Raw genomic sequence first — 12,554 nt, forward strand, 5'->3', positions numbered from 1 at the left:
GTCTGGGTCTGAGTGGAAGAGCCAGGTTTTTAGGAGTTTTCTGAATTTTAGATGATCATTCATGTTTTGTATTTCTCTCGGGAGGAAGGTCCATATTTGAGCAGCTAGGCAAGAGAATGCTGATCCACCAAGTCTTTTCCTTTTGTACGGTTTCGGTTCCAGGCGGATGTCGTTGCTCGGTCTGAGTTTTCTGATCGGCTGGTAAATGGTGATTTTCTTTTGTAGGAATTCTGCTCCTTGGCCGTGGATTGTTCAGCAGTTCAAAGGTGAGAGTGGAGAAAGTATGGGCTAAAATCCTGTAATAACGGAGAGGATATAAGACAATCAAGCAAACAAGATAGTTACAGAGCGAGAACCCAGGAGGGGAGCAAACACCAAATTGGATCAAACCACATCCAAGCTAAGAAAGCCTGGATTATCAGAATATGAGAGGTCTACAAGTTTAATCATGAACGGGAGAAAGTATCACATGGAACGTTTTTACAGACACATCACCAAAGAGAGTACAAGACCCAATAATATTGTGGATGAGCTACAATAATTAATCAAGGCGCTATCCTGAGACTATTATAGAAGATTGTGTTTGGGAACCAGCACCAGAAAGAGAGACATTGATATCAAGAGACTACCAGAAGATAACAGAATACCAGGGGAATTAAGTCATTCCTCTGGCCTCGTTTAAGTTTTTAAGTTGATTATTTTAGTGGTTGGGTCAGGAAGAATTAAGTTTGGACTCAGGATATTTCTTTATTTGAGACTTCCTGACGATAGACTAGCTCCTTTAATTTCTTTACATAGGCAGGGAAACCCGTTTAGCAGTAGGGAAAAATAGGCCTTCTTCTTATGAGTTCATTAAAGGTAAGTTACAATGTCCTCAATGTGTTCGACTCCTTTTTCCGTCCCACCACAGCACTCAAAGGTATTTATTAGGCATATGGACACCAAGTACTCTTTGTCAAACTGCAGCATTTTCTGAGATGGTGACATCACCATCCAAAAACTATCTAATTTGAAACGGAGTACTTAAATAATGCTCATATATGAAGTAAATACCTTTGAATACTAAAAAACATGTACATGCTTGGATTTGCACAGTATTACGTAAATGATTGATCAAGTAAAAAGTTATCTGTTGACCATGAGAAGCAGATTTCTTTTTACTGGGTCTGCTTCATGTACTAGTATTCAAATACTAATTGTTACACACTTCCTCTACACCATCAACCCCACACTGCTTACATACCTCTACATGCATGCCCAGGACACAAAGAAGCTTGTGCATCGCCTTCCCCCACTAGTACAGTGCCTCCTTACAAACAGGAATAGGATTCAATGGACGGTGTGTATTGACCTTTGAATCCAATGGCTGTGAGGTTTTCCATATCAACGAGAAGATGCAGATCACAACGTAAGGATCAACAGCTTTGCTATTGGCACCTACAGAAATAGTATTCGCCATTAATGAACTAAAAAAAATGTATGCTCCAAGTTAACCCTTTAGTTTCCAGTGGACCTGGCGTATACATTTGCAGAGGTCGGACTTAAAGGGAAAGTGTGCTCAAAAAGGTTATTGTCTTAAAATATGGGCAATAATCAAAAACATATATTAAACATCTTTTTAAAGAAAGTTCCTATTTAAAGTTCTGCACAAATAATGTTTAAACCCCTTTAATTTCAAGCACTAGGAGGCATCCATTTTGTGAAGTGGATGAGCCTCCTGTGCTTGTGTTAATCTCTGCCCTTGCGGCACTAATGAAGCAAAAGCCACCTGCTGGTAGCTTTTATTACAGCGGCCTTTGCTTCATTAGTGCCGGAGAGCAGAGAATTCAGGCTGGGAGGAAGGCTGCTGCGGTAAGTGTTTATTTTCATTTTTGTATGAAAACCTCAGCATTTATAAATAAAACCGTGTTGTATTTATGATTGCCGTGGTTTTCTTTCTAAGTTTCCCGGGCTTCAGGGAAGCTCGGGAAACCTAAAAAGAAAACCACAGCAATTATAAATACAACTCCATTGTATTTATGACTACAGCAGCTTTCGCTTTGGTTCTCCCGGGCTCCCCCGAGCCGGGGATTCCCGGGAGACTCTAAGTGAAAGTACCACCATTTATAAATACAACTTTGTTGTATTTATAAATGCAGTGTTTTTCATACAAAAATAATTGCTGTGGTTTTCTCTCTAGGTTTCCCAGGCTCCTCTGGTCCGGGAGAGCCCAGGAAACTTAAAAAGAAAACCACAGCATTTATAAAGGGAACCCAGAAGACTGAAAGCGAGAGCAACCACAATCATAAATACAACCGCATTGTATTTATAATTGCTGTGGATTTATTTTTCATTTTCACGGACTTAAAAAGAAAACCATAGCAATTATAAATACAATGTTGTTGTATTTATGATTTCCATGGTTTTCTAACCACGGCAATCATAAAAACAAAAAACGTTGTATTTATAAAAGCACTTCTCTGCTCTCCGTTACTAATGTTGATTATTGCTCATATTTTAAGACAATAACATTTTTGAGCGCACTTTCCCTTTAAGTACAGGCTTGCTCAGAGCTCACTGGACATGATGGGAACAGAACATAAAAATGTCCCCTGCCCACACCCACACACCTGAGTTAAGATGTATATATACATCCTAAGGGCAAAAAGTCCCACTTTACAAGACCCTATATACAGGGCCAAACCTAAGAGCAATCAAGTGGTTAAAATAAACATCAAAAAATCAAGCTAATGTGTTAAGAGATGATGTGATTGGAATAGGGATTACCGCCAAGAAGAAGTGTATATTGACTTTTAAATAATTTGTAATTTGTCTATTATGGGCCTATGAGCATAAGCAACCCTTTTTCTCACTACTTAAGCTTAACCAGTTTCCCTTTATCCAGTCACCAGCAGTAAAAAAAATGGATTTAGAGAACTGTAATGTGAGATGGAATTAAGATTAACTTTCATAATAAAGTTAGTGTCATCAGCTTAGATTTTGTGTGTCGATGTATGACCTTGATAAGAACGCAAAGAGAGCCGAAAACAAATTTAATATAATAATTACCTGAAATAAGTAATGTAAGGGGAAGCACTGCAGCCAACTACACCCATGTTTTCCTAACATCTAATAGAGAGTAGTTGTGATCTTGTAATGTATTGAAAGCAGCAGAGGACTTCAGAGGCACATTACTGAGGATCCAGTTAATTAAGATACACTTTGGAAATCAACCTTTTTGAGATCTCTGGAAGATGCACCTAATTTAGTTATTATGTATGTCTATTGAACGATAATACGACTGATTTAAACAATGAACCCCATCCCCACCACCATTTTAAAATACCTAATTTACTTCACCTGGTTTTCCACCGCAACAGACATTGGCACTGGATCTCTCTGCTCAGGGTCTGTAAACAGAGAGAAAGCACAAAGTTCATTAGCTTGCATGCCACCTCCAAAACCACCAGCTATCACAACATTTGTAGTTCAGTTTCCTACACCTTATCATACACACACACCGCAAGCCACTCACATGCTGCAAGTAAACACCATCTAGTACCTCATCACTCAGCTGATTATGCTAGCACCATCCAAACTCGACACGTTTCCCACCAGCTTATAACACACAGCCCTCAAGCAACCCTCGACCCATCCTCGCTCCCAGGGAAGACTTTGTTGGTAGCAAAATGACCACCATGCCTTCACCCGGGGATGCCTTCTGAATACAGGGACCCCCAATTGCCCTGTACGCAACTCACCTAGAAACATGACAAAACATATAAAATGAGTTCCTCTGGTATTCACTCATCAACACTTCAGGTTTCACATCTTGCCTCTCTCACTCCTATTACTTTCCCACCTACTCTGTTACAGGATTTAGAGCAAAGAGACTGCTAAAATGCAGAAGCTTTGCTACACAGGATAACTGTGGGCCTCATCACGACTTTGGCGGTAACCCTTAAATCCGGCGGTCATGCTATTACCGCCGGATTTAAGGGTCCGCCAAATCAGGACTTTGGCGGATTTCACCCCAGCTCTTGGCTGGGGGGAAATCCGCCGAAAATTCGCGCTATTACCGCCGGCAGGAAATCCGACCGGCGGTAAGAGCGCTAATTTTCCCCATTGAACCCAATGGGGAATGGGGCATTCCCAAATGGGCTCAATGGGGAATGGGGAATTACATTACCGCCGAACACGTGATCCGGCACTATTAGCGCTGGGGAGTTCGGCGGTAGGGCTAATAACGCTGGTGGTAACACCGCTGGTGTTACCGCCAAAGTCGTGATCAGGCCCTGTATATTACAATCTGTCCTAGCAAGATGATTTCATTTAGGCCAGTGGTCTGCAATCCGTTCCTCTCCAAATGCTTTGGACTGTAACTCCCATAATGCCTCACCATTGAACATGCTAGCTGGGGCTGATGGGAGCTTTAGTCCTAAAGGAGGGCCCAAGGTGGCAGATCCCTGATTTAGGCAAATGAAAACAAGGATTCAGTCAAATCTGTCAGGGTGGGTCAGCCCTATGTTTGAAGATGGTGATGTATGGTAACAAACACAATAGGCACTTGGGACATGAAGGTATTAAAGTGTATGATGGCATTGGGTTTTAAATAATAAAAAAGACGCACAATCTCATATGACACGATGGGGAATGAGATACCGTATCAGCAGTTTCTAGGCCTCCTGACTTCTCAAGTATTCTCTAGGCCAACCCTAAAGACCTCATGGTTATGCTAAGGAAGTGAGAGTTACTGAGGTGTCAAAAGAGTCCATTTTGAAAAAACAGTAACTGAGGAGGAAAACAAGTGGATACTAAAGCCAGTGCTATGAGTCAATGAGAGAGAATCACATCTTGCCTGGATGAGCCAAGGAGCCTGTGAGAGCCAAGTGGAAAAGGGTGAATTTGCTAATGCTGCGAATTGCAAGCATGTGCGATGCAAGTATGGTGGCCTGCAAATTTACTGAGATCCTTTCTTCAGAGGGTGTTCTCACTCCACACACCTAGCCCCCACACACACAGCCAGTGGCACAGTAATGTGTCAAATCCCAGGCTATTGTCACATCTTCCATGGGGAGGCCCCTTTCCATGAGGCTAGGGAGGTGAGGCCTCTACCCGATAGTTCCTCTAGGCGTGGTACTCAGTGGGTGCACTCATGGGAGGGGGAATACTTCATGGGAATGGTGACAATGGCCCTGGAAGAATGCAGTATTTAGTCACCCCTTTGGTGTTCCCACCTTCCTTAACCCCCACTCAAGTCCCTCAGGTCCCCCACACCACTATTTGTTATGGTTTAGCAGAGGACACTCTTAAAAGGACTGGGACGAGGAAGAGGGAGACTCCCCCAAGCCTGATATAAAATATCACTGTGATGAGGAAGATGAAGCAAAAGGACGAAAGTTCACTGTGAAACCAACACAAGGCTGATGGTAAAAAGAGACAAAGGACTCATTACAGGGTCAAGCAGCCAGCCCCGGAGGAGTAGGGAAGTAGACGCTGGTCCTGTACAGAGGAACCTGAAGGCTGGGATGTGGACTGCCACAGGTACCTGAAAGGTCTTAGGGAGGCAGACCTGATCGGTGGCAGAGATACATGAAGCAAGACCAGCGAAAACCGACCAGGAACAGAGACGCAAGCAGCCGAAGATGAGAGACAGACACTGAAGCTGGAAAGCCGTGAGAAGGAGAACACCAAGTGCGGCAGAGAAACTTCGCTCCAATTCCCGAAGGGAGCAAGGACCACCCAGAGAGTTCCCAAAAGTAGGGAAAGGGCCAGATCAGTCAGGGGGCATTGAGGGAGCTGAGGAATCTCATAAGAACTTCCCAAAAAGCCCAAGGGAGTGAAAGAGATCCTGTGCAATATAATACAAACTTTGTAAACTTTATAAAACCACCCCAAAGATTACAAGGGGATGAAAAAGGAAGCATACAAATAGATACAAACTTTATAAACCCAATAAGAACATCCCGAAGAGCACAAGGGGGTGAGAAAGAGAATCTCCAATATAACAAAAACTGTATGTAGCAGATAAACACGTCCTGAGGGACATAAGGAAATAGGACAATCTGATACAAACATTGACGGTGCACCTAGGTGAAAAAGGGCCTGGCATGGGAGTATACTATGTCTGTCCAAGTGGACACTAGGTAACCAAGGGACAAGGATCCTGCCAAGCCAAAGGTTCTGGGACCCAGATAAAAGTGGGAAAAGCCCACAAGTGGAAAGCATAAGACACACCACAATACAAGAAGAATTATACCCAGTGGGCTGGAGCCCAAAACACAAGGATCTTTTTAAACTAATGATTGTGGAAATGAAGTCTGCCAGGCGAGTAAACCAGACTTGATACACTATTGGAAAAGTCTATGGTGAGGTCTGGCAGGTTAGTGAACCTGACCTGACAAGCGACTGGGAAGGATCATTTGCGTGCTACAGACTGGAGGAGAGGATTTCCCCAGAGGATTTTTAAGGAACTTTATTTTTTAAAAGAAGTGGACCCAGAAACCCAGGAAGAGGTTCCCCCCAGGAGATTGGGGAACTGGGTTATCTTTAAGTTGGATGAACTTGTGAACAGTGAACATTGAAATATATGCATTTTTTTGCAGAAGAACTGTGCATTGGTGTTAGCATCCAGAACGGGAGAGGCCTCCTTCTGGAATTAAGAAGACACACACTTATCCTTTATTTTGATTGAGAGTGTGAAGGGCAAAAATAGGTTTAGACACAGGACAGTAGACATTTTTGTTTGACGGACATCCTGCCTGGGTCCATAGCATTCTTTTGTTAAGGCAGGGCAATCCCTCTTAGTGGTAAGGGACAGTTAGGCCTTTCCCCAACCCTTTTTCCTTTCAATAAGATAAATACAAGTTTTTAACCAAACACAAATATGCTACATGTGTCTCGTCTCTCTCCTTCTGCACCCTTACACAGGCAACCTTAATATTTGTTCCCTGATCATTGCTGCCTATGACATGTGAGCTGGATGTGTCTCCCCTAGGCCACACATCCTAGCCCGAGCCTCCACGAGTAGGAGAACCGGTCACTGATGGTGGGTCACTTTGCCACCATCTCCATAAAACTGTGCCTGATGTTCTCATCCTTAACTCCACAATTAGGAGATGTCAGTCTAGTTGTATTCCTTAGTGCCCATTTGCAGCAGATGTTGCAGTTGATGTTTCCCCTCTAGATACCATTAGGACCTTGTGACAAGTATGGTGGTGACGGTAAATATATGTGGTGTGTTAAATAGTCCTTAATGTTAAAATATCTGTTAATTATGAGTTCAGATAACATGGATATATTTACTGCATTGGGGTCCACATTGCATGCAATCTCAATTCATAATTACTTGGTCTTTTTGAAAACGAGTGTAATTTAAAATACCACATGTTTTAGCCAGGACCATTCTAATAATGGGAACCCATTTGCAAATTTGTGGACTCTTGAGCATTTTAACGGATACTTACCTGTGGGACACTACACACAAACAATTCAAATATTTGAAAAGGAAGAATTCAACCCAGAGACCCAACTATTGCTCATGATGGACATGACATCTCTATATACGAGTGTACCACAGGACTCAGCAATCAAGTGCATCAGGGAATGTCTGACCAGCAACAACCTACAAACCAGAGTGCTAGTAACTTTATAATCAAACTAATGAATATAGCACTCGGTAAAAAGTCTTTGTTTTCAACAAAGAATTCTACCTCCAAACTAAGGGAACAGCGATGGGGGCAGCCTTTACCCTGAGTCTGGCAATACTGTTCGCGGCCAAATATGACAAAGGCCATGTCCTCCCGAATGATAATCCTTGGAGACAACATTTGAAATGCTGGCAAAGATACGTTGACAATGTTATTTTTTATCTGGGATGGATCTGTAGCAGAATTGAGACTTTTGCTCACCTGGATGAACACATAGGACAATAACATACAATTCACCATGGAGTTTAGCAATTTGGAAATACACTTCCTAGATTTGGTTATCAAACACCAGCAAGGCAAGTTGGAATGTAGTCTATTTTGAAAACCTAGTGATGGGAACACACTATTACACTTTACCAGCAACCTCCCCACACACACACAAAGGAGAACTTACCATATGGTAAATTCCTAAGGAAACAGAGTAATTGCACATTTCCTGACGAATTCCATAGACATGCAGAGCAACTGGCCCAAAGATTACGGGCACATGGCTACCCTAAAAGAATTCTCAGTATTTCTAAGAAACGGGCCAGATTCACAAACAGGGAGGCCCTATTAATACAAGAACCAAATACAAGAGGACAAGAATGAATGGCTTACATGTGTGATCACACACGGTCCACGCACCTTTCAGGTGAAGAAAATAATATAGAAATACTGGCCTGTGCCATCCTTGAACTTACCAGAAGAACCTCAACCACATTTCGCATTTAAATGAGCCAAAAACATCGGGGAGCATTTGGTTGACTCCCTATATAGGAAAGAGACACCCAGAATAGTTCTGTGGAACCTTCATACAGTGACAGGCCACTTCGCATGTGAGAACTGTGCAGCTTTCAAATTCACTAAGAAGATGAAAACATTCCAAATAGGAACCAAACAATGGACGCTACAGGGCATGATGAACAGCTAAACAAATCAAGTGGTGTATTGCATAGAGTGCCCCTGCGGCCTGAGATACATAGGACAAACAATAAGATCAGTCAAAATTAGGATTTCAGAACACAGATCCAGAATATGCTGTAAAAACACAAAGGCACCACTTGTGGATCACTAATTGAGTCAAGACACTCTCCAGATGACTTGCTCTGGTTGGTACTAGAAACACTGAGAGGGGGACCTAATGTCCAAAGAAGTCTTCTGGAGAAAGAATCTTGCTGGATTCATAGACTGGATACATACAATCTAGGTCGCGATGAACAATTTGACCCTTTGATTTAGAAGTTCACGTATGCCTACCTTCTATCTGAAGCCACATGCCTCCACCTCACGTCCGACCAGCGCAGCATTGACTAAGTGTGACACTTATACAGGAATCTGAACATTAAATTGCCAGGCCCACGTTCCCATCACACCTATCCAGCACATGTGATAGTTGATGATACAAGTCACGGTCCAACCGTGACAGAGGACAGTGATTTCCCACTCCTGGCAACTCGTGCACCAATAACACAGAGAGGACACACATCAATCACAAACACCTACCAACCAGATGTTCCACACGGGTGGTCAAGCGCTCTTGCAGAGCAAAGAGGATGTCACATGAGACATTGTGTTACACATGAGCGACCATTTATGCAGGATCGCATTGCTCTGGCCGGAGGTCCCCAGGATCCATGTCAGGATCGGCAGGCTGCCACTCCTACACCCACATGGTTAGGCGGGTTTCCAGGATGACGGCATCTGTACGACCTGATGTCATCACGTTGGAACTTGTTGTATAAGCTTTGGATGATTACCATGACTACAGTGTCCACTACGGCACTCTAACGGTTGGGGAACAGATGCTGAGAATAACCTGCTAGCTTTACTTTCATGCAACACGCACATAATTTAAAGGGTAAGTTTACCCCAAAGAAAGCAGTGGGACAGCGTGTCCGCCCGTTACCATTCTTACATTCTATATCTCCCTTTTATGATCCGACACAGCGGAAACAGAACAGGAGCTCTTCTACAGCACCTGCCACTCCACCGATCTGCACATACACACATACACAAAAGGCGATAAACCATTTTCAGGTAAAACCTGTACCTGCTGCATTACAGCACACAACCCCACGTATAAGATCACAGGCTACTGAGGCCGACTCATCTGCACCCCACGATCTCAAATGCATGCAGCATGATTGATTTCAACCCTGCTCTCACTTGTCACCTGAAGACAGGCGACGCCACAGAGCAGGCCAGGGTCCTACTCCGTTCAGAGCCAAGCATGTACAACAAGAGCGGGCTCAACATTCCAACTGGTGACCACATTGCATGTAGAGTGGATACCTCACATGGGCACCCACCTCATTTCCTCCCCTCTCTGTGTGCAGGACCCACAGTAGTTCCACCACCAGCCCCTCCCTTAAATGCAATAGGGACACAATGTTTCCATTATGCACCCTACTTCAGCCAGGGCGTGCTCTTCCTTCTTTCATCCCAGGTCCAGCAAGCTGTGTATGAGGAACCTCCCCTCCTTCTCGCACAATACACATGGGAAGACCAGCCCACCCTAATTGACTAATGCATGTGCCGTTTGCTGTTTACAGTTGACCCCCACATAGGAGAAGATATGGAGTCATAACCCAAGGATAGGTTTTGCCCTCAGACGTTTAGAGGCTTTTTAATTGCAGTTCACCACCACCTGTCCAGACACTCCTCATACTTATGTATGTAGTTTCAATGCCTTTAACTCATGCACTGAGGAAGGCGATTTCACCACCGGCGGCAAGGTGCTCGCCTTGGAAGCAAGACAACACAGAGCAACACAGGTTTGATCCCCGCTTAGAAACCCCTGTGTATTAAGCGTGTTATAAATAACCTATCATATCACCAGCTCTGCCGAAAACGTGAATATACTGGGAACATTACGCCCACACGCAACCTTCCCAGTCACTACTACAAAACCATATCACGCGTTGGCAGACCCTAAAAAGCTACCTAAAATTCTCTTTGATCAACGAACAATCAGATGAATGACGAACTGGTTAAACTAGCGGTTCTCAGTGCATCCAAGGGGATGCGTGCAAAGAGTTGAAACTAGTGGGGAAAGTGGTTTACCCCACAAATGTCAGATTGTGAGCATCATCATGCCATGAAAATAATAAAATTCACATGGTGTAAAATTTAGGAGTAACACTAGGAGATCAAAAAACCATTGAACCGTTTTTCAAATGTGATTTCGTTCTATAGATTTCTCAGATGGGATTTCCCTTTATTGTTTTCATGTTTCTCTAATTATGTTTCTCTGCCCTAACTCCTCCAAAGTTTGGATCTCTATTGAGAAATACGGGAAAAGGGTACAACACACTGGGCCTCATTATAAGTTTAGAGGGAGCCATGCCCTTAATTTCCCTTACGCGGGACCCAGAGCCGGTACGTCCCCATTCCCATTTGAGCCCCCATAGGGCTCAATGGGAATGGGGAGGATGGTAGCAGCGGAACCGTTCATAACGGTACTGTTGCTACCATCCGGTTTTGCTCGCGGGTGCCACTCTGCACGCCTGGTCTGACCAGGCGTGCAGAGCGGCACCAGCGAGCAGAACTCATAATGTGGCGGTACAGTGATAACGGTGCCGTTATCATTGTACCGCCACTATCAGGCTCTCTCACCGTGTCTTATCTGTGTCTTTCTAATCTACACAGATCCGAGGCCCTGTCCCTTGGTCTAACTTTACTTTTTGAGTATTTGCCTGTGTTTATAATACATCTTTGTAAACTTTCATCGAATCTGGTTCAATTTGTATACATGTATTGAAACAAACAATATGATGTGAATAAATATTATTTGTGAAGTGCTTGGACAAAGTGGTGGTAAGTGGGATAGTTAACTTAAAATCCCCCCCCTGCCTTATAGAATCAGATCTGAATCACGATCTGTGCACGTTAACCAGTGGTAGCACTTTTTGTTTTTGCTAGTTCACATGACCCATCTACCATATGATGTTTGGGGCTCCCAACATATGTTTATCATACTTATAATGGGGCCTTAATGTTATGTGTTATCAGACCTGGCTCCCTGTATACTGCAGCTGGATTTGTGTTCATGTACTCTACCTTCTGGTATCATGCAGCCCGGAGGGTTTTGCTTAAATCCGGATTTCTAGTATTATCTACCCTAGATTGCCTTGATTTTAGAGTATTAGCTCTGACCTCAGGATTCATGTATCCTGGTGATTGGAATTTCCAGAGTCTTACTTCTCATGTCATTCAGGACTTTTGCTGTTTCCTTGACTTCCGCAAAACAAACACTTCTGATGACGGTTGCCTGGGCTGAGTATGCACCCCAAACAAGCGGCAGACTTTGAGGTAACCTCCATCCACGATCAAAGGAAATTGGTATTGGTCATAATAACTGATGCCAAGAACCGTGTGATACAGTGATCGTCAGACAGAAATTGAAGAATACTGAAAGCATTGTTTAATTATAATACAATAACCAAAATCTCAAGATAGTTTCTCAGTACAGAGTGATGGGACTGGGGGATTGAGGGCGGGGGTTGGGGGGAGGGAGCTGGGACTGTTGCTCTAATAGCCAGTGAGCCCATTTAAGGTACTTGCAATGATAGTATTTTAGAGTTTGCTAAAGAGACCTCTGTTAATACAGGGATACAAAAAAGCTGACTTAATACAGTTCTGGCAACACACCAATGGGACCACAGTCCAGCTATATGTCTTGACTGGGTAACTGGGCAAGGCTGAGCCAAAGATGATTTCTGCATTATGCCAGTGGAAAAACAAAATACAGGTAACGTGTGATCACCACTGAAGCTCGATTCACTTCTAACATTAGATACTGTTATTTAGTCCACTCCGGAACTTTTTTGCACTCGATAGTGACAGAGTGGAATACAGAATCCGGTAGCTCCTCCCAGAAACCGG

General features: G+C 43.5%; 1 protein-coding gene across 3 annotated transcripts in view; it reads right to left on the reverse strand.

Moving 5' to 3' along the window:
• SPIRE2 (spire type actin nucleation factor 2) overlaps positions 1-12,554 on the reverse strand; it is a 468,191-nt gene that overhangs the window by 246,457 nt on the left and 209,180 nt on the right. For all 3 annotated transcript variants that reach the window (XM_069635566.1, XM_069635565.1, XM_069635564.1), the window contains exon 2: positions 3,340-3,389. In XM_069635566.1, the coding sequence (XP_069491667.1) occupies positions 3,340-3,389 (50 nt within the window). The remainder of the gene's footprint in view (positions 1-3,339; positions 3,390-12,554) is intronic.

The sequence above is a fragment of the Ambystoma mexicanum genome, chromosome 1q (assembly GCF_040938575.1).
Source record: "Ambystoma mexicanum isolate Mex_15411 chromosome 1q, UKY_AmexF1_1, whole genome shotgun sequence".
Taxonomy (NCBI): Eukaryota; Metazoa; Chordata; class Amphibia; order Caudata; family Ambystomatidae; genus Ambystoma; species Ambystoma mexicanum.